The sequence below is a fragment of the Dipteris shenzhenensis genome, chromosome 22, assembly GCF_047967505.1.
Source record: "Dipteris shenzhenensis isolate YYH24624 ecotype China chromosome 22, Dip_SZ_1.0, whole genome shotgun sequence".
Classification (NCBI taxonomy): Eukaryota; Viridiplantae; Streptophyta; class Polypodiopsida; order Gleicheniales; family Dipteridaceae; genus Dipteris; species Dipteris shenzhenensis.
Window position 1 is genome coordinate 15,426,618 of NC_141617.1, and position 23,531 is coordinate 15,450,148.

At 43.4% G+C, this 23,531-nt stretch overlaps 1 protein-coding gene across 1 annotated transcript in view; it reads left to right on the plus strand.

Moving 5' to 3' along the window:
• Positions 1–9,591, plus strand: part of LOC147887792 (uncharacterized) — a 52,190-nt gene extending 42,599 nt beyond the window's left edge. Inside the window, exons 3-6 of the mRNA XM_087393219.1 lie at positions 8,099–8,405; positions 8,503–8,578; positions 8,814–8,860; positions 9,097–9,591. Of these exons, the coding sequence (XP_087249345.1) occupies positions 8,099–8,405; positions 8,503–8,578; positions 8,814–8,860; positions 9,097–9,292 (626 nt within the window). The 3' untranslated portion in view covers positions 9,293–9,591. The remainder of the gene's footprint in view (positions 1–8,098; positions 8,406–8,502; positions 8,579–8,813; positions 8,861–9,096) is intronic.
• Positions 9,592–23,531: the final 13,940 nt, after the last annotated feature.

The following is a 23,531-nucleotide window of genomic DNA, read 5'->3' on the forward strand; positions in this document are numbered from 1 at the left end:
CTTGGTCTTTTGTACTACTATCAGGGCATCCAATTTGCTAGCAGTAAGGGGGGCATTTTGATGTCACAATCCAAGTACATTGGACAGCTTTTGCAGCGTTTTCAGTTCGAGGGTTGCAAGCCAATATCCACACCATCAGAGCCTAGTTTTCACTTCTCTTCTGAGGATGGCAGCGGTACATGTGATGTCACTCTCTATCAGCAGCCAGTTGGTTGTTTGATTTACCCATGCCACATGAGACCTGATCTATAGTATGATGTCTCACAGTTTTTTTTTTTGCAAAAAAAGAAGGGCTAATTATATTACTTTCAAAACAAGGATTACAAGAGACTCAACAGCAATGCTGGAGCAGAGGGATAATTCCCGCGAAACTACAAGCCTCTCAGGGCTAAGCATCAAACTGTTGCATAATGCTGTCAAACAAGAAGCCCTAGTCTGGGTCTTTTGAGAACCAGTAAACCACAAAACCAAAAAAGCTACGGATCCCTGATGAAGTGAATCCTGGAGATACTCGTGATCCAAGCATGTATGGATCCCTCCTCCGCTGAGCTCCCGTCCATTGAGCCCGCCCGAGGGCGCCAATAGGAAGAGACCCATCTGCATGAGCAACCACCACCTGACGGGGGGTGAGTCCGCACTCCGGTAGCCCACTCCACGCATCTGCAGGCCTCAACCCACTTGGGGAGCCTCCTGGTACGACAAGAAGAAGTAGAGCCCCAGGAGAAGGGATCCCTGAGGATAGAGTCAAGAGCCGTTGCCCTGTGGGTAAAGAAACTTCGAGAAAAACTCTGAGTCTTGAGAAGCTTGGAGACCCAAGCACGGAGGCCACCAGCCGACGCGACCCCTCTGGGTTGTTGTCCATGGGCCAGGTCTTTCCAGCTCCAGTGCACCACTCGCGGCCAGGAGATGCTGTTGGGACGAGGGTAGCACAACCACCACCACGAGGAAGCACAAACTGGACGGCTGGGGGATGGCCATGGCCGATGTCACCAGGGCAAAGCTGCGAGGAGAGCTCCAACTCCGGAAGAACAAGAGAGTGTAGGGCAAACCTCCTCCCGCCATAGAAGTGCCACGGGGAAGGGAGAGACGCTTCCTGAAAGATAAACCTACTGCTGCTGTGAAGGTGCAAAGGTGGAGGACCGCCAGGGCAAGGGAGACGGCTGAAGCCGAAGATAGTCCCCTCCGAAGAAGTGCAAGGCCCCATGCCAAAAGTGGCTCGACACCTCCAATTGCTCGAACACCCCCAACCCAGACGCTTTCTACTCCACGGAGAGGGAGAAGGGTGCAAAAGACCAGCCTGGAAGAAAACACTGCCACGGGAAGGAAGCCACCAGCAAGCAGGCCACGGCTGGGGAAGCGCCATCCAGGAGAGGCTCACGGCAGATCCCGAGCAGGAGGGACAGTGGGTCAGCAGGCGGGAGTGCTCAGCCAACGGGTGGGGCTTGCAGGGCGGCGACCAGGGTGCGAGGGGAGGGCACGGGGGGAGAAGAGTGCGAGTGGCAGGGCGGAGCCTAGGCAGCGCGAGGGGCGGGGGCAGCAGTGGGCGGGGTGAAGGTCTGATGTCTCACAGTTGAGCAGATATATGCGCAGTCCATCTATGCACCATGGGCATGCCGTGAAGCGTGTCTTCAGATATCTCAAGGGAAATCAGCAATTAGGCCTTCTTTATGGGGATGATACTTCACTTGTCATGCATGAATTCACGATAGTGATTGGGCTGGTTGTTCGGATACTCGTGTGTCACATAGTGGCAAATGTTTCATGCTTGGTACTTCATGCGTTTCTTAGTTCAGCAAGAAGCAGAGTATAGTTGCTACTTCTAGCTGTGAAGCTGAGTACAGAGCAGCTTTTACAGCTACAGTGGAGTGTGTTTGGCTTTGGAAGCTACTTGCGGATCTCTATATATGTCAGACTGTTCCTACCGTCATCTTCACTGATAGTCAAAGTGCTTTGGCTGTTGTAGGGAATCCTATTTTCCATGCTTGCACAAAGCATATTGAGGTTCACTATCATTATGTTAGAGAGCGATTATCAGCAGGTGATATTCAATTGTCTTATGTTTTCACTGAAGATAACTTGGCAGATCTATTTACGAAGGCTCTACCTCGACCTAAGTTTGAGGCTTTTTTGCAAGCTTTAAACTTAGTACCTTTTGTAGCTTGATCTGTTGTACTCTGTACAGTCATAGGTTGCTATATCATTATAGAATGACATTAGATATTTAGGTATTCTGAGCCATGTCCAGGATACTTCAGCCCATAAGATGGAGGGGGGTTTGTAGGCCATTGTATGGGCTATCCATAGGTGCCACTTTTTCCTTGGTATGTGCCTTGTAGGCCTAGTTATAGTCAGCTATGACTATTGGTACAGTTAGTACATGTACCACCTAGGTCAGTTAGGACACTTAGTCCAGTTAAAGCACTTAGCCCTAGGGCTTTATTATGTTGGCTCTCTCTTGAGCCTCCACTCTTAGTTTTGCAGCAATTCATTACATCATTTTGTTTTTCTCCTCACCTCCATTTTTGAGCGTCCATTTCTTGCCCTAGCCAACACCTACATCGTCAATGACTACCTCGTCTACATCTACTTCAGGAGCCTCGACCCCGGCCTCCCCTTTTGTTAGTATGGACTTGACTCCCAATCTCCTCACTTATGTCACCATCATCGGGGGTGACGTACGCAAGACCACAATACTCCTCCTTTTTCCTCTCACCCCTTCCTCTCAGCCAGCCGTCTTTCTAGCCCTTAGTTGGAAGTGCCTCACCATTGCTTCAGATATCCCCACACTCCGCCCCACTTACCCAGTCACCTCCTACTATTCAGCCTCATCCACCTACATTTATACTAGGCCCTTACCAGTTCTAGATTCCAGGAGTCCCATGAGCTGATCTGTTAGACAGTTGGGAGTCCCTTCTGATGGAGGTGCATAGCATACGAGCACGCGAGGTGGAGCTGACCCGCTTCACACAAGAACAGGTATGTTTTACGCAAGAGCAGGCTCATGTCATACATGAGCAGGCTGCCCTGATACAAGGAGCTGAGACAGGACGTTTCACACCTCCAAAAGGAGGTGACAGCTCTATGGATAGCTCTGGGGAGTGCACCGGCGATGGAGGCTCAGATAGCTTCCATGCAGTCCGTCATTGAGGAGACATATAGATGGGTGGATTTAGTGAAACGAGAACCTGTAAAGGCAACTATCTCTGGAGCAGCAGAAGTGAGCCAATAAGGCTCTCAATATTAGGATTCGTTGGATCTCATGCACAGAGGCTATGCCATGGATGATGCCACTACTTTCGTGGTCACGACTTTGGGGATGATAAAGCACGAGATTCAAGAAGCTTGGCGCGTGGGGAGGGACCCCAACTGAGAGCAGTCCCTTATCATACGCTTCCGAGATGCCCATGCTCGACATGGCAACATTACGTCATTAGAGTGGTCTTGTAGGACCACCCTTCGATTTCTATGGATGAGGACTTGACATCCTTGCAAGTTGAGGAGAGACGCATCTTGATACAACAACGGGATGCAGCCCGCAGCTTGCAAGGAGGGAAAGTGGATAGTATTACGGGACGGGTGACTCCTCATTGGCCGTCACCAAGCACCGCCCTCCCACATAGGGGGGTGGGGTCTATGGGAATTAGGACACTGAGACCCTGTCTTGTACCATTTGGAATTGTAGCGGTACGTTGTGGTTAGAACCAGGGAACTTCTTAGAGTCTTATACTGGACGAGACATAGTCTTCTACACGGAGACACATCAGAGTCCAAAGCGCTCACTACGGGTAGCTAATAGATACACTTGGGAGACAGCTTACAGGGATGAGACGAGGGATCCAAGAGGAGTACGAGGATCAGGGGGAGTAGTAGTACTCTATAGATCATCTCTCTTTGGGGCGATCTTGGTGGAGAGGAGGACATACATTCTAGATTTCTATGGATCCGGATCCGACATACTGGTAGCTAGGACCTGTTTGTCATGGTATGCTACTTCCTCTGAGACATCTCACTTTGCTCAAGAGGTTCATGAGGAGGCAAATTCGTCACCATACACAGCTCTCTATCCAGACATTGTAGATTTCCAGTCACAGAGAAGTCCTTCTCGTTGGGGACTTCAATCTGAGGATATGCATACGTCAAGTACCGCTCCTCGACTTTTGAGACGATGCCATTCTCCTGCCGGGATGATGCAAGTCTCCGTTGATAAGCAGGCCCCGATCACATTGTACGGACATGCACTGGTCTCATTATGTAGAATGGTCTTAGTAGGTGGCCTTCCTCAGGTGGCTTCATTTGCTTCCCACAGGGGGAGGCTCTAGTGTAGTTGACTACCTCATGGGATTCCCTGCATTCACATCTCGCATCACTAGATTCTTTGGTACACCATGTCCCCTTGGGACACATCGCTTTTATCTCTTCTTCAGCATCTCCACCTCTCGTCTAGCTATTCTTTTCGTGTGCTGCAACGCAGGTAGACCATCCGTGCGCACGCACACGCGAGAGAGAGAGAGAGAGAGAGAGAGAGAGAGAAGAAAGAGAGAAGAAAGAAACTATTATTATCGTCCTCTGGGGGCGTGAAATCGACCCATGGGACCCAACGGAATGTTACAAAAAGTCTCCTTTGAAGAAGGGTGGAGTGGACAGCTAGCATGTTGCTACCTGTGTAATACAGCTATAGAGAGAGAGAGAGAGAGAGAGAGAGAGAGAGAGATTATTAAAAGTTGTTGAAAGACCAAAGGGTCTATGAGACTGAAAAAACTAGATACAATGAGCTGAATGAGTTGAGCCACTAAGCAGGCATTTGCTCCCAAGACAAATACAAATACTACATATGTGAACCCATGGGAGAAAGATAGATCACTCTGGCAATCCTATGCAAGACGTTTGAGGAACTAGGTCCACTGGGTGACCTGAAATGGATAGGACGGCCTCAGCAGACAGAGGCTCCAATACGGATCGGCACTGCAGAGGGATAAAGCCCGTGATAGAGCGTTGATGGCAATCAACCTATGTGGTCATTTGTAGTCTCCTCGTAGTAGTTCTCCATCAAACAAGTGCCACTGTCACACCTGTCGGCTCTATCCATGGTCCAACAAACATGGAGGAAAGATCTCCAAGTCTCATTTGTGCGTGAACGCGCTGGCGGGTCTGTCTTGCTTTGGTGGCTAGGCCTCACGATGTCATCGCTATGTATTGAGCAACTGATCTCTATTGTATAGCCTCAAGAATGAAGATCACTAATCATTTCTTATCTAGGTGAATCAAGACGCTAGAGAGGGGTTCGAATCCATCTCTGAAAGGACAGTGGTGGTAGCTTTGGATCTCATAGTACATGAAAGCCAAGTGCTTCTTTGACTCTTAACTCCTCTAGATCACATGGTGACTATGAACACAATGTCATCTACGTACAACAAGATTTGGATCAAAGAACTAGCGAGAGAACATCATGTCCAGCCTAATGTCTCCATGAATGTCTCGAGCTCGTGTATATAGAGGCCAAATTGGGTTGGTGAGAGAGGGCACCCTTGTTTGAGTCCAATATTGCTCATGATCTCCTCTATCCACCCAGCTTCTATCCGAACTCTACCTGAAACCCTCTCGTAGAGTGTCATAACAGCCCACATAATCTCCCGGTCATAACCCAACTCCTATAGCCATCTAAAGTGGCAGACCCTCAGTACTATATCGAGGGCATTGCGGAAATCCACAAAGCAACAATATACCCTTTGCCTCCGCGCCCTGGCCTCCTCAATGACCCCTCTAAGTGTGAGTATGTGACCCATGGTCTTGTGGTCACGTCGGAAGCCAGCTTGCCCCTCTACTCTGAGTCCCTGTATCTCTGCAAATCAGGTAACCTCTGTATCAAAAAGCACTGATGCATACATTGTGGACATAACATGCCCATTCATGATGGTCCTGTAGTTTTCCAAGCTCATGGGATCCCCTGCCTTGTGAATGGGTGCGATAGCGTTAAGAGTCCAAGTGCGGGGAAAGGTAGACAAATTGCTTCATTGAAGGGATTTGCTAGGATCAAAGCTAGGATGTCAATCCCATATGCAATGGATTCAGTGCATAATGCGTCATGAGCCTTTGTTGGACATTACTAAGCTTTAGTACTGCGTCTTTGACACCCCCCTTGGTGAAAAGAGTATAGCAAGTAGGGCAAGGTGAGTGTAAGATGTGGGGACAGGGTGGTATTGTATAATGTGCGTGCATAGGAGTGCCAAGCCTAGGTGTCTGTGAGAGGTAGTGGGGATCGCCGTTCAAGAAATCTCCGCCAAAGGTTCTTGGATTTGTTGCTAAACAAAATGTTTAGTAACTCTTCATTACGGTGGATGAAATCCTGCTTCTTTTGGCATACCAAGCGACAATATTCACACATCTTCTCCGGTTCGCTCAGAAGGTTATGCTTGGTCTCGAACCTGAGTTGACGATGAAGAGCCTTGCACTCAGCATCACACCAGCTATTGCAGGGAAGAGAACCAAGGGGGGGAGGTCGTGTGGAATAGGTGGTGTATAGGATAGCGTGCAGGGCAGGCCTCGTGAAGTGAGCATGTAATTAGAGCAGCACGGTCCTCTAATAGTGGTATATGATCGATGTATTTGAGCAATGTGTATAGGCACGCTGAATATTTAGGTGAGAAGTGTATGTCATGGTAGGTCTCTAGGCACATGCATGCCCAAGCACATAGTAGTGAAGGAAATCAAGGCTTCTACAAAATAAGGTGTGAATTGGACGCTGAGTGGCAGCCAATATTAGAGAGCAAACCACCAAGATGAAGTTAGGCAAGCAAAGGGGTTGACCCACTGTTAGGGAGCAGATATCTGCTGGGCTCCTTGGAAGAAGCGTGCTTATCTACGGATATTTGAGGCTAAAAACGTGAGATCCCAAAACATGCAAACATCTATTGAACTCCCAGCTAGGGCTTTCTACTATATCCTATGCAGGCTACATTTTTTATGAGTAACTCTTGTGCAGGCTTCCTTCGTATACAACACTCATGCTTCAATTAAATGCATATTTCCGTCATGCATTTGACCATATTCAGCCTCTTCATTGGCTTCAGAGATTTGTGGGTGATATGCCCAAACATGTTATACCATAGTTCAATGTGTTTCCTACAAATCGGTGACTATGCATGGTGCTTGATCACCTTGTAGTTTAGTCCTTTATGTCAAAAAGCGCCTATCTTTGAGCTTGTCTCTCACTTAGCATATGTCATTGCTAATTCTCATCTCGTAGACATTCTCTTTTTCTTTTCTTTTTTTTGAAGAGAGAAAAGAACCTTCCTCTTGGAAAATTGAGAAAATGATTCAGATCAAAGGGTAATGGCTGCTGTATTATTTCAGGAATGATGCATGGTGATCCTGCCCCACCTGGAGACTCGCATGCACGTGAATGGGTGTGCATGCTTGTGTACATGTCTGTGTGTGCATCTATGGGCAATACCTTTGTGATGCTTTTGGGTAATTGTTATCAGGCCTCCAGTATGCCCTTTTGTTGATGCTTTGTTATGTCTTAATCTTATTTTTCTCTCTCTCTTTTTTTGTTGGGGGTTGTTTTTGGGGGGTTCCTGGACCTCTAATTTGTTCGAATTTGGCTTTGATATGTTGCTCATAAGTCTACGATTCAATGCCTAGTGGACGATAAAAATAATGGCGTCTTTATGTTTATTCTTGACATCATGCATCAACTGTATCGAAGAAATTGTATCTGATTTTTTGGTTAAGAATCTCTTTTTAAACCATTTTTTAAACAATTTGAACTGTCATGGAAAACTTTGGTTCTCTTTAATCACACTCGTGCCAAATAACAAATCACTCCTTTCATAGCTTGTGTTCATGATGTGCTGCTACTTGAAGTGCCAGGTAAACTTGCTGCCTTTAAGGCTCATTCTGTTCGATTAAGATTCAATGAGAATCAGAGTCACCATTTTAAAAATCCAGAGATGCCTTGTGGATTACTTTTGATAAAGTAAATCAAGCCAGGAAACTTCTTTTTCATTTTCCTTTATACTTGATTCCTTTAAAAAATTTGATTCATATGCATTCTGGTCAGTCATTGCAAGTTCCATTCATCTTACATGCCCTGCTGCAGATGATGTGGTAAAGCATGATCAGCTGCCTCCCGCATCAGCAAGACCAACCATAACCAGAAAAAGTAAACGAGAACCTGCCATTTCATTTTCTGCAAACAATTTTGTACAATCCACAAAAGTCTTGGGGTCATCTGAGCAGATTGAGAACAAAACTGAGATAAGTTCAATGGCTCAAACTCCTCAAGGTTCTCAAAACAATACAACAGTTGCCAAAACGATTCAGAGTTCATTGCCTGAGGGCTTTTTTGATAATGTTGATGCCGACTACAGGGCTCGAGGTCTTGAGCCTCCCAAATATGATATCCAGTGAGGCTCCCTTTCATGCTTTCTGTGTCTTGGGCTTTTCATAGATATCAAGACTAGTGGAGCACCATATGACTCCTTTATATATGCATTTTGACAGGGATGAATTTAAGGAGTTTCAGGAGTCCATTCGTGATGATATACAAGAGGTAGATCTACGATTGGAAGAGGAGGAGGTACTGACCATTTTCCTCATCCTTATAGATTCGTATTGCTCGGATGTACATAACAAAATAGAGACAAAATAGCTTCAACACCCTCCCTCTCCCCTTGTTCACAACAACAAAATGGATAAAAGCAAAAGCCCCCTGCCTGTCCCCCTGCCCATGTTCCTCCTCTTTCCTTCCCTTTTATATACGAGTTTCATTGTAGCAAAGCTTTGAGTTTATTTGTTTATTTTTTGATTGGCAGTTTGATGCAGCAGAGGAGAGGGAGAAGCTCGAAACACTGGAACAAAGGTGTTTTCCTTTCCTTCAAAAGTGTCCACTGTGCAATGCCTTTTGCACTTTAGTTGTGGATGTGTATCATTTGTCTTCAAGTGCAAGTCTGTCTTGTGTCTCCAGGTCAAAGATTCCTCAAAGTAGGATAATCTTCCTGCATTTTTATAGGGCTTTTTATTAGTTCTGCAAGTCTGTCATGTGTCTCCAGGTCGAAGAGTTTTCAAAAGTAGGATAATCTCTATACATTTTTGTAGGGCTTTTTTGGAGCGTATAGAGAACCTCCGTAAAAAGCGACAGGAAAAAGCAGAAGCAACAGAAAAAGCAATAGCAAAAGTGGCAGCTAGAAAAGCTTTTGTTAATGTAAATCTCAGTATGGATGAGGATTCTGGCAGTGATGGAGATAGTGAAGAAGAAAATCTTCTTGTTGATTGGAGGGCGAAGCAGCTGTGAACCATTTTGGTTGACCATGTACTTAACAATTCTTTCTCTTCGGCCTTCGAGTCAGAGATAAAGAAAGGTGACAGGAGATGGGATTCTCGTTCACGTCTCTTTAAATGCTCATGAACACGAGGCATCCGACAATTAGATGCTTTCCAAATATTACTCTTCCAAAAATTATGTACATGACATCTTCAAACTGAAATGTATATGCTTCTGCCAACATCTTGGCTGATGCCCTGTTGAACAAGTCTTGCACCATCGCCATACATTTTGGATCATAAATGGAGTTGCAATTTGTTTATTGTCAACTTATGGCCATATCTACATGCCCACACTTACGAGATATGTCAATTCTTCAATGTTGGTTTCAGTCTTTCTGATCAAAGACTTGCTAAAGTAGAGTGCACTTTGAACTTTCCACCAAAGAGTCTTTGGAGGTACTATGATGTGATATTTGCATCTAAGAAAACTGCATTTCTATCTGACTATGTGCTGATGCGAACAGAGGTAATCTGCTGTACTTTGGATTTCTATATTGAGTGTTATAACATGTAATCGTGGAGAGGAAATTGACTGCTGCAAATATTAGATAGAAAAGCTATGCCAATCATAACAATTTATAAAAGGCGTAATTTGTACGGTCAAAACTGTAAGACGTTATGACTGGACAGAATACCCTGCTGGATAGGAAGGAATATCATGATAGGAATGACTCGGAAAGCATTGTTTTGCTTAGATGCTGGTTTGGGAGTGATCGTATAGTCTTCACAAGAAGTTGTAGCTTGAATGAAGAGAATGTGGACTACTTTTTTATTAGCCTTCTCCATTAGTGCTAGCCTTTGTTATGGCTGAGTCTCCGCAGTACCAACAGAAACTCATTATGAAGACCTTTGTAGTCTACACCCACTGTTGGGCGCTGATATGTTGGTCGGGATGTCATAGTATCTAGAGGTATCTAGCCCCTGCTATGCGCGATGAAGTTTAACCTTATGAATGACTATCATGAGGTTGAAACTGCCCTATGTATTGTATTTTTAGAGGATGAGTTTGGGCATGTTCTTGGATTTATCTAGAAATACAACTTAACAAGAACTAAAACATGTATCGATTTTACATCCGTATTTTGCGATTCTTCTCATTGGCCATATGAGTAAGGAGCAAGTGTTCCGATATGCTGATTATCCATTAACCATTTCATTGTTGTGCATGACCCTTGCCTAAACCTTTGAGACAATTTATTTTTCTAATGTGTGAAAATCATTGGCCTGGTTGTTCTTACTCTAATTAAAGACATGCATCAATTAGCTTGAAATCCGCTTTAGTATTGATGAGTAAATGAGAGAATGCTTTGATACTAACGAGAATACTAAGTGAGTTATCCCCCCCCCCCTCCCTCCCTCTCTCTCTCTCTCTCTCTCTCTCTCTCTCTCTATCCTTCCCCATCAAGTTTTATAAAACGCGCATTGGTCTTGGTGGTTTAGGCTCTAGTTTATGTTGTGTGTCCACCTATTTGAGCATGTTGGGGACAATAATTGTGCTAATCAAGCCCTTGTCTTTACATAGGAATGTTTGCATGGCCAACTACAAATCCCAAAGCCACAATGGTAGGAGGCAATTGATCCTCAAATTGGGTTCTCTTTTAGTTTTACATATTGAGGATTTTGAAAAACATAGAAAGAACACGTATGGGTGGCATGCACGCACATGCTTGGGAGAGCACACATGTAAACGCTTGCATGAACACACACCACGTGCACAACAAAAAAAACAAATATTGACTCGCATGGACCATTGTGCTCAAACACGCACATACACATGGGCATGACCTATTGTCCATTCACACAAAACCTAGGCATGTTGAGGAATTCAAGCTTTTTAAAGACTGATACTCAAATTATTAAAGATTTGAGGATTTCAAGCTTTTTAAGATTGATACTAAAATTATCAGTTCGAAGCATGCATCATTGTAATAAAACCAAGATCATGGCACCATCAAGATTAGCAAAGCTAGATAACACATGAATGGCGCATGGAGGCACTAAAAGAGGATGATACATTTTGGGGATATGGTCAAAGATCCTCTAATTTTTAAGAGGGCATGAACGGGAAATGGAGATGAGCATGTAGGCTTATTATCTAAACAAACATGATATTCAAGATGTTATGCCAGGGTCTCACACAATCAAATTTAAAGCATGATGCCCAAAGAAGCATGGGATATGTTGCATTAATTCTTGCAAAGTCTTCACATTGAGAAAAAAGATAAATCAAAGTCTAGGATGGAACCATCAAACAAAGACATGCATTGGTCTTAGAAGCAAAGATGTGGCATAGAGCTGTATTAGTTCAAGCCATATAAATTACTTCAAATCATTTATAAGTCAATTAGAAGAAGGATTTGAGGACTTGATCAAAGTAAAGTAAGAAAAGAAGCAGCCCACACTAAAAACAATGCAATCAATGTTACTTAATGAAGACAAGGTGGAAAAGTTTAATTGATGAACATACATATCAGAGAGGAGACATAAATAAACACAATTTTTAGCACCCAACAAGGATAGGGGGAGACGGATACCATTAGACAATGGAAGATGGCCATTAAAACTACACTCTAAACAATGGTTCAATAGAGTATAAAATTTCAACAATGACTATAATCATCCAAATAAGCACAAATACCAACCAAGAGATAATTCATTAGATAAAGATTCCAATTATGAAATAAGGAATACGCGAATTCAATTCAATAAATGTACCATGAACATGAGGCATGAACAAGGAATCTATATAGTATTATGTGAAATTCAAAGGGTACCATAATGTTGCAATAGTCAAAGTCAAAGTCATTATGTAAATAAACATAAGATTAAAGTAAATGAAGAACAATCGCACATTGATGAGGTTCAATTTATCATACATATAGGCAAGGAGAGATTTATGAACACACATTTTTAGCATCCAACAAAGACACGGGGAGAGGGATACCATCTAACAACGGAAGATGGCAACAAAACTACACTTTAAACAACGATCCAATATATGACAATATAGTACCAACAAAAAGATAATTCATTAGATAAAGATTCCAATTATGAAATAAGGAATACACAAAATTATCAATTATTCAATGCAATCAATTTATATAGAAGAGTGTAGTGATACAATCCTAAAATGGTACCAACAGGAGAAAACAAACCGTGGCTAGCAGAACCTAGTTATTAACAAGGTCAAGTTTGGATGAACTCAAAAAAAGGAGTTTCCTCATGATGCTAGCCAACACAAGAGAAAAATGTTGTGAAGGAGAGATCCCCATATCGACCTAGCATCTCAAGTTCTTGATGGAGACACTCCTCTATATCCAAGTATCCAATACCAACCCCCAATCCAAAGTGCCCTCATCACTAATCCAGAAGCGTTTGGATGTATTCCAATTGACACGTGCACCTATTGTAGTACAAAGTAGGTCCAAGGCTGCGGTGAAAGAGGTGAGGTTCTTAGGAGTGGCATCCAAAAAAATAGTAGTGTCATCTACCAACTCATTGTCTAAAAGCTCCTCATGTTGCCTCAAGGAAGTCTCATCTTACAAATATTAGCTTTATATCTACAAAAGATACTAGTAGCTTTAGCCACAAACGTAAATATTTATTCACCTCCAGAGGCCTATAAGGAATTTTCTATGGGATAGACTAGATGGTACAATAGACGTTATAAACCAAGGTGGCTTGGGAGACCTTGATTCTCCCCATGCAAGAAGGGGGTCTTAATATCATTGATCCAAACTTGGAATACAAGGCTTTTCTCTATAAGGTTGTGGTCAAGGGACTTATGCTTGAGCAGGAGCCATGTAAAGATTTTTTCATTCATTGCATACACACTTGTACTTCTTCGGGTAGAGACTGGATGAGTAGTACCAAGTGGATCTTTACTTCAACCCATCTCAGGTCTCCCTTCTTCCCTCTTATGGCTACTACCTAAAAGCTTGAGGTAGCTTCAAGATTACTCTTCGACGAATTGCCCCCTCCTCTCTAGAAGAAATTGATAGTAGAAGGACAGCTTATCATGTGGAATGATAACATACTTGATGAGCATGGTAAACCACTTGGCATGTCTCAGTATCGGTAGTGGTCTAGATGAGAGAGAGGCCTTGCTTCTTCTTTGGGATTCTAGAAAGCTTTCAGAAAACTTGTAGAGGATTGCAAATTACACTCAGTAAGTCACCTCAGAGGAATTGTAGGGAGAATTCAACAGATGATGTAGCCATACTGGTTAATTGGTACAAATTGATGTAGCCATACTCATTGATTGGATTGGTACAAATGACATGCCTATTTCTTGCTCTACTTGGATGGGGGCTTTTATGAGGACAGGTACTCCAGTTCAAGTCATAGCACTATGATGATCAGACGAGAATGCCTTGGTCTGTCTAGTTAGAGGGCAGGCTGTCTAGATCTACATATGATATTCTATTGGGAGTTCCTTTTCAGTTTGTTAGGATCATAGGTTATGTGGAGCACTGTTCAGATTCTCAACGGAACCTAAACTTGGATTCTCAACGGAACCTAAACTTGGACCTGCTTCTTCTATCTTTGGGTTCATGGAGGATTTGGCTCTATGAGGGAGTCCCCATAAAGTTTTTGCAATAAAATCCTAGAGAGTGGTAATGGAGTGATGAGAGAAGATCCTCCCCTTATTTCATGAGATTTCAATGAGGCTAGAGTCCCTGCTAGAGAGTTCTCAAGTTTTTGATTATTTGTAGGATTTTTTTAGAAGAAGCTCTGGAAATCCGCTAGAAATAGAAAATTCACTCTGGAACCTGTGGAGGTCTAGCTTCAAGGTGGACTCTACTTTTCCTCAATGCCTTTTTGCTATGGAATCTATTCAACATTGCTTATGGGATTGTAGACAAGCGAGGATTATCTAGAAGGGGATTGCTAGGATTTTGAGCATCTTTGTTCCCTTCCCCTTCTTTATGGCATGGGGTTCGGTGGCTTCAAGGCCTCAAGTCTTTTATAAGTGACACGACTTTCTTGGGCTCTTTTGATGAGTCTTGCACGTTCCCTTTTCCCCCATCAGGCCGGTGCATGTCTCTGAGGATTCTTCTTAGGAGATATTTATGAGTATTTTATCGTGGCACATTTAGAGAGCCAGATGCATAGAGGGGATTGAATGGATCTCTCTCACACTATGGCCAATATTTGGTCAGATATAGTACACATGTTTCATGCCCAGTTGGGTGAACATGTGGGGGTCCTATGGGCAGCTTCTGCTAGGAGGACTATTTTCCTTTGGGAATGGAGTGCTCGCCCTTTTTCTCGGAGACGACAACATGGTTGAGATGGAACTTTTAGCCTTAACCTTGTATTTTTTCATAGTTTCCTCGAAGGAGCTTTTTATTGGCCCGTTTAGTGTTTTCTGTTGATGCACTTCGGTCTTTGAGCTTGCTCTTTTGGGTTTCATGCATGAGTCTTTTCCATGGGAAAAAAAGTATGCAAATAAACATTCGATTAAAATAAAGTAAGAAAAATCCCAGGTTGAGGAGATTTGGTTTATTAGTGTAAAAGGAGAGCACATTTATCCTGTATATGATTGAGGTTGGGACAAATTGATGTAACAGGATCATACGAAATGTTTCAAGGTCTATGGTTATGAGTTTGATCACATGAGTGAACGTGTGAACACATGTGTGTGTGTAGGTGTGCCTGAGTTAGGTGTGATTAAGTGAATCTAGGAGTGTGGCGTGTGATTGAGAGCTACTGGGAGAGATTTGTGGATCTAGATGCTCTATTGAGCTCACATATGATGTCATACATGGATGTAACTAATGCCTATATATTGGCCATCTCTCTTATGAATATTTTTTCTTCATCTTGTGTCCACATCATGTTTCCATTAATGCTCCAACATGTGGTATCAGAGCTTGGTTACCCTCCTTGAGCCTTCATCTCTCACTATGCCACACCATCATCTTCCCCACTTCTCTTCTTGTTCATTCCTTCTTCCTCTCTGCCCGTTTTTTGTTTAAGTGTGTTCTCCACCTTTGATGCATCATTCTGCAAGAACTCCAAGCTAAAGACTCCTCCTGACTGGCCAAATCTTTGGTCTAGAGGAATTAGAGAAAAACCCACCATCTACCCGTGCCTTCACTTCCACTAGTTGTCGAAATCTCACGCAATTCTCTCTGAAGGAGTCACGATTCACAAAATAGTTCAACCTGCTGTTGGATGATGTTAAGAGGAGGATGCTGATGAAGTTTGAGCACGGCATTGCACAATTTCTTGCTAGGGGTTGTTCTCTGGTAGTAGAGCTTCCATTATGTTGCAAAAGCCCTTGCAAAGTCATTTCTATCTGGGTGAATTTCAGTCTCCAATTTTTGATTGTTGCTAGATTCAAATTTTGATAGTTTTTTGGTTTTGAGGGTTGACCAAGTCAACTAAAATTTGGGACTTTTTACTTTGACTAAAATTTTTTAGTATTGACTATGCTTGAGTATCAGAATTCAGTCTTGGACTTGTGGGAGTCACATTCACTTACAAATACTTTACTTGATGTATTGAAAGCCTTGAACATTTGATTTGATGACTACCTCTTGTGAGTCATCCAATCTTAAGCATATTAGAGTGAAGAATCCCATCAAGAAGAAGGCATAGTTTGTCAATAGGAAAGTTACCAAGCTCCAAGCCAAACCTCAAGTTCCCTACTACTATCAGTGTGCAAAGGACCTTGGCTTTTCAGATTTTCTTACTTGCAATATGCACTTGTATGGTGATGGTTCTTTCGAAAGATTTGTAAATGGATTAGACACTGCCATTATTGGTAAGACCTCACCTATGGCTACCAAAACAAAGTTTGAGGGTGAGGGATTTTACACAGACCAAAGTCAATTTTTTTCTCATGAAAAAGGGGATTTGGAACATTGCTAATGGGAAAGAGAAGAATCCTACCACTAGGGAAGGAGAAGCATTGTGGTTACCTAGAGATGAGACAGCATTGGCTATGATTGCACTAGGCTTGAGTGATTCCTTCATTCATCACATTGATGGTTGTGAAACTACACATGTTGCATTGAAGCACCTTGAGACTGTCTTTAGAGCATAGAGGAAATGTTCCTAGTATATTCTGCTCATTAAGTTCTTTGACCTGAAGCTTGACAAGGGAGAATCAATATCCTCACATCTAAAATCCATGAAAAATAAATTGACTCAACTAGTTAGCATTAAATTTAACCTTGATGATGATATTGTGATTGCTATATAGCTTAAGACTCTACCTGATGAGTGTTGTACCATTGTGACTACTCTTACAAATCTACCAGAATCCATTTTGGTAGATATAGAGGCAACCCTCTTGGAAGAAGAAAGAAAGATCAAGCAAAAGAATGGCTACAATTATAAAAAAGTGAGGCCTATCTAGTGAAAAACAACTTCAAAGGATCGACAAGCAAGAGCAAGATGAAGTGCAATTTCTAAGGAAAGCTTGGTCATTTTGAAAAGGAGTGCTACACAAAGAAGAAACCCTCAGCAAATCTTGTGGAAGAATCAGAAAAAGAAGAAGAACTAGAGGAGATTAATGCTCTCACTACTTTCATCACCCAAGTCAACCTTGATGAGGGTGATGATCCATTTGTCTTCCAAGTTGTTTTATGTGTGGTCAATAAGGGTTTTGTGCCCTAGGATATTCCCCTTAAATGATTGTTAGTCTTATGTTTGAGTTTACCTTGTTGGATATGTGGGAATTTCGCATGCATAGTCATTGTCCATTGTCCCAGTTGTAAACCAAGAGCCATAACGAGAGTGAGCCATAGGTTGGGGTCATGAGTGTTGTTACTAGGTGTGAACAAACCATGAAGCTTCCCATGTACTACTGCTAGGGTGAGGTCATCAATTTGTGGGGGATTATGTTGGGACAAATTCAAAGTAATACGATCATACCAAAGGTTGCAAGGTCTATGGTTATGAGTAAGAACACATGAGAGTGTGTGAACACATGCGTGGGTGTGTAGGTGTGCCTGAGTTAGGTGTGATTGAGTGAAGCTAGGAGTGTGGTGTGTGATTGAGAGATATTTGGAGAAATTTGTGGAACTAGATGCTCTACTGAGCTCACATATGATGTCATACTTGAATGTAACCAGTGCCTATATATTGGCCATCTCTCTTATGAATAAACACGCTTTTCTTCATCTTGTGTCCGCATCATGTTCCCATTGATGCTCCAACATTGATGGTATGTGGATAACAAAGCATCATCCCAAGTGGGATGGGAGGCCATAAAAAACAGTTTGCAAAAATGAGATCAAGATCAAAATATGTGATTTGTATAAAAGAAAAAGCCTTTGTCCCAATGCAAAGTAAGGAGAAACTTTATGACTATCATTTGGGTAAATGATGGAAAAGAAAAACAAGGTAGAAATGGATGCAGTAGATGTTTGATAGTTGCAAAAAAGAAATTAAAGACAAATGCTGATCAAGTTAAGAGCTTCAATACCTAAATACCATACCAAAACACCACATTGCCAACCAATGCCACTTTTAACTTGAAGTGTGAAGATGCAATAGTGAATCTAATAAACATCCACAACAAGACACATGAGCAACTTGCTCCAGTGCTTGTTTAGATCAAACCAAAACTAGATTGGATTGAGAAATCCAGTTTTGATGTTTCTAGCAGAAGTTTTATATACATATGTAAAGCCTCTATGTGTTCAATGCATGCATCACATGCAGATGCATAGACGTGGACACACACAAATATTCATGCATGTGTTGAAATGTGCAATGATGAGCTACAAAGCGTTCAATGTGAAGAGGGCATAAGAGACCTTTACCGAGGAAAGGACACGTGTATAAAGAAATCCCATATGCAGTTGAAGCATGAAAATATTGGAAGTATATAAGATCGTGTGGAGAGAGACATAAGCATGTAAAATGATGAAAATCTTTATAAGTTGGATGCTCTATTTGACTTAAATGGTAAGGGGCTAGGAGGCACATGTGTGCACTCAAGTTATAGAAAATATTGGCATGGTATCAAAGTAGGAGCTATGATTGTATCTTGGAGCTTGATGCATAATGATGAAGCACATGTCGTCTACAGCAGGGCACTAGGAAAAGTAGAAAGGCACTTAGAAAAATGACACATGGCACAATGCTAGGAAGAGAAAAGCACTTTGGACTTCAAAATGCCAAAATAAAAATGGTGAACCTTGGAATTTCCATACAAATTTGCAAATTGATGCAATGCATGTCAACTTAGAAAAGACGACACTAACCTTAGTAGCCAAACATGTAGAGCAGAGCTGCCATGCCACAACATGAAAGAGAATGATAGATTGGAGCCCACGGATCATAGAAGGAGCACGTGAGGACAAAAAGTGAATGCAAAATTAAAAAGCCCAACTCATAATTGAGGGGACTGTCAAAATCAATATGATTTTCAAATTAACCAAAGGGAAGAGGGCTTACGAGATGCTTACCTAGGAAAGAACACATGAGAAATCCCATATGCAGTATTCAAAAGGGAGAGGGCATAGGATACCCTTGCTAGGAAAGGACATGTATATAGAGAAATTCCAGACAATTGAAGCATGAAAATATGCGAAGTATATGAGACTATGGAGAGAGACATAAGCATCTAAAGTGGTCACAACCTTTTTCAAGTGGATGCATAGAGTTATCTTCCACACTAAAGATGACTAGTTGGGAGGCATATGTGTTTGAATTTAGCTTACCACAAATGTTGACTGCACACATGCATGCACACGCGTGCGCACACACACACACATATTTTTTGGGTGAAACCACTGACTTAATTAATTAATGCAATTTACAATCACTACCACCAACCATGGTAGCTAGAAGCAGCAGGAAAACACTTCTAAAAGTTGCAGAGAAATGTCACCTATATGATAAGCATCATTTAGGAATGTATGCATAGAATGCCTTAAAAATGCATAAGTATCTAGAGGGGCATGAGAAGACATGCGGTGATTTTTATCCTTCCAGATGGTCCAGTATGCAGTAAATGTAACTGATGAAAACAAATGGCTATAGTCAGCAAGAGAGGAGTGAAATCACCCAAATATCTATAAATGCTTGGGAAAACTATGCGAAGGGAAGCAAATCCAAAGGCCGGTCAATAGGGTCACAAGGAGATCCTTGGTAGCTAAACAAGTCCACAAGAGATCTTGAATCATCTCTTTGGGCAAAAGAAACACAAATAATGCGTAGGTGCAATATGGTATCTAGCCAGTGGCATCAACACTGGTAAAAACCCCAGCAAACACTGCTACATAAAAACCTTTTGCTTTAGAGGAAGTCCAGTCTTCCATATGGTATGCAAGTGTCTTGTCCATCATCTGAGAGGTTTATTCAAATACCAAAGCTCATTGGCATGATGTATCCACGATAGGGGGATCAATAGCCGATAGGCTAAACAACCTCAACCTGTGAGCTGCACCAATGTCCCCCCCGCCCGCTCGCAATTCTCTACTATCCGCCCTGCCTACATGGAATCGGAGAGCTTGCAAGGTCTTCATGATGGTGCACATTGATACCGCAACCCCCCTTCATGTATTTCCATCGATACAGCCCACTGTATAGCCTATGGCCGTTGTATAGCTGCTCGTCGATAGTAGCAGCAAGGCTGTTACAGCTCATGGTCATGTCTTTAGCTCACGCCCATTGTGTATCGCATGTACCATCCCATCCCTTCAGTTCTATGTGGAGATGCTCTCAAGAGAGAAGACAACCTTAAGCCCATTGTGGTTCATCCAGCCCTTCCTTTGGCACATTTTGATTCTAGTTTGCATCTTCATCGACCAAAGGAGGCTCCAGGCATCTCGTGTAAGCGACTCATGTATTAGGGGGCTGGCATTGTTCAAGATTTTCTTTCAAAAGTCTGGCTGGCCCCCTCAAGACAAAGAAGAGTTGAAGATAATCCCAAGTTCATGAAGAGATTCAAAGTTTTCTAGTGGCTTACTCTTTCTCTTGGATAGCTTCACTCTATGCATTTCACTATCCTCTCCAAGATTGAGAGCTTTCTTATGGAAGAACTCTCGGGTTGTTTTACTATGTGGATGGGGGATAAATTTAGGTCTTTACCCTTGCGTGTGCCTTTTTTGCTTCTTTCTTCTTCTTCTTCTAGTTTCTTGCCTGTTGTGGATGGTACAGTATCACTAGTAGATAAGCAATAGGTATAGCAAGCAGTAAATCTCTTACATGACAAGGTAGTCATAGATAGGATAGTTGGCCTCACTCCCTTGAGGAGATAGATTAGGGATTAGATCCAGGCCAATTCTCTAGCCTGGCTCCGCAGATATTGGTTTGGCTCTTGTGGAGAGAAGCCCTATTCTCCTAGGCCCTCATTTGGTGTATCTTATCCCTTGGTATCATGGATTCACGGTGGATGACATGGACTTGACTCACGATGTTCCCCACTTTCTAGTGATGCTCTGCTTCCTGAAGCTTTTGAGGGAATACAGGTCCATCCTCCCTCTGAACAGATGCTTTTGGCACAATTTTAGAGTACCCCTTAGAGTCGTAAGTGGCATTGATGATAGATGATAGGGTTCCTCCACTCAGCTTGGTGGGTAGAGAGCTCGGATACCCTCCCAGAGGTGATTATCTTGGAGAACCTTGAGGGAGGTACTCTTCACCAGTGATTGGAGGTCTCCGGCTTACTAGGTTAGTGTTTGAGGTGCAAGAAGTAGGGGCACCTAGCTAGAGATTGTACGAGAGGCCTATACAGAGTGCATCCCTCCTCACTGGAGATACATGGGCAGCATAGTGACATGAGAGAGGATGGGACTTGGAGGCCACCCAGGTAGACACAACAGGAATTTCAGCATGACAACAGTCAGAGCTGCAGAGCCCTCGATTAAGCCTTCATGGAGAAGGTGGACCAAGGTGGGAAAAAGAAGCGAAGTAAATGGGCCAAAAAGAACCAACAACAGAGTGCCAACCATAAGAGACAAGAATAGGTAGCTATGCAATCACAAGAGATCAGTTTGGTGGCCCATAGGTAGGCATACCATGAGATTTAGAGAGAGAGCCCTCAACCTCAAGATATTCCTTAGGCCCCGCCCAACCATAGGTAGGCATTCCATGACATCTAAAGAGAGATCCCTCGACCTCAGGACATTCTTTAGGCCCCTTTAGAGGGGAGACTTATTGCCCGCCAGAGGATCCTCCACAATAGTAGGACAGGGAACTAGAGACCCCTAGAGTACTAGTGTCCATGGGTCCCCTAACTCACCCCCCTCAGAGTTAGGAGGAGGAGCCTCAGAGGATGCAGGTGCCATCATCGTAGTGACCTTCTACTGGGACAGTGGTGGCAAATCCCATATAACCACCTTCGCCATCCCCCCAAACCCGCTAGCCCCCTCTTTGCAGCTCCCTTCCATGCTTGCCCCACCCTCGTCTCCACTGCTTGCTCCTCCTACGGTGGTTACCCTCACCATCCCCCCCCCGCCCTCCTCTAGCCCCCTCTCCTTCCCATTAGATAGCAGCAACCTTGCCCAGGGCCTCTTCCTCACACACCCTATCAGGTCTGGTAGTAGATCCCTCATTTGCAAGCAAGGGCAAGGCAAAGGCTTCTGCGCTAACCTCTCCTCAACTGTAGCATGATAGCTCTTTGGGCACATAGGATTCAACTTCTTCTCACACTTCCCAAGAGAGGGGTTCCAATTTTGAGTCCTCATGACTCTGCATGCGGGCTAGGAGGCCTCTACCACAGGAGTGCTCCTCTACCACAGGAGTGCTCTAGTTGGGATCTTGGAACTATTTGGAGATCCTGGATTCATGACTCCAAGCCCTTGGAATTAACCATTCTAATCCTGCAACCCCAAAAAGGGGCATCAGTGCAATAGGATCCCGCACCCACGTGGTTCATATCCTCAATTTTGCCTTCAACAGGGGTGGAGAAGTGGACTCTATAGCTTTTCAAAGCAATGATGGAGCATCAAGTATACCAGATGATGGACGAGTAGATGTGACCTCAGGCCATGGATCTTTGGCTCACTCATGGTGGTTCTACATACTTTTAGCTAAAAAAGCCAGGGTCTAGGCTTGGCAGTAGCAGTGATCTACTTGCCATCAGAGACGATTCTCTCACAGATCTGCCCATTGGATGCTTCAACAGTGCACCAACCTTTTTGGCATAGATGTTTCTTTCATGCAGTATTAGCTTCTAAGATCCCACCTTCCAGATATCATTCAGGAGATGTAGACCGGTTTTGTCTAGAATCATAGCATCCTAGATAACATCTTCACTTTTTGGGAGGTAGTTGACTGAGGCATAGCCACTCACTATACTTCTCAATTTTGAGAAGGCATATGATAAAGTGGGTGGTCCTTCTTGGACAGAGTGGTCCTTCTTGGAGGGGACTATGCAGAGACTCGAAGGGTCCTTCTTAGAGGAGACTATGTTGAGACTTGGCTTCTCGAAGAGATGGATTAGAGAGGTTTTAGCTCTTTATGCGGACAGCTCCAGCTAGGCCATACAAGTGTGACCTTTCCTCTTTCCATTCATTGAGGCAGAACTGCTCATTGGCCCCTTATCTTTTCCTCTTTGTGGCAGAGTCCTTGGGCTATTTTCTGCGTTCTCAAGCACTTGGTCTTACAAGGATGCGTCTTTCAATCAGGTAGGAGGAGGAGCTCATAGACTCTAAGTTTGCAGATAATACAAAGCTCTATGTGGATAGCTCTACAGCTAGTCTAGAGAGGGTCAGAGGGGCCCTATCCATTTATTGCGAGGCTTTTGAAGCTTGCATAGATTGGACCAAATCAGTTGGTTTCTTCATAGGCACAGAGGAGATCTAGGAGGTTCAAGATTGGGGAGATTATTTTGGCTTTTGATGGATCCCGAGAGGGGATATGGCAAGATACCTGGGCTGCTAGGTAGGCATTGACATCTCGGTGGAGTAGCAATTCCGTCCAGTCCTAGAGAGTGTTAGGCGAAAGCTCTTGTACTAGAGTTGTGCAAACTCTTTCTCGTGGGCCGAGCACTAGTGGTTAACCAGGTACTCCTTGCCACAACTTGGTACATTGCCTCATGCCAGTATTTCCACTAGGGCTACATGAGGTGGCTACAACGCTTGATGCAAAATTTCCTCTGGTCGAGATCAGACAGCATGTGCAACACCTGATCCAGGGTGGCCTAGGAGACACTGATTTTGCCCAAGGGGCAGGGTGGACTAGGCATTATTGATCTAGAGATGCAGAGCAGAGCCCTTTTGGGCAAGCTAGTAGTGAGA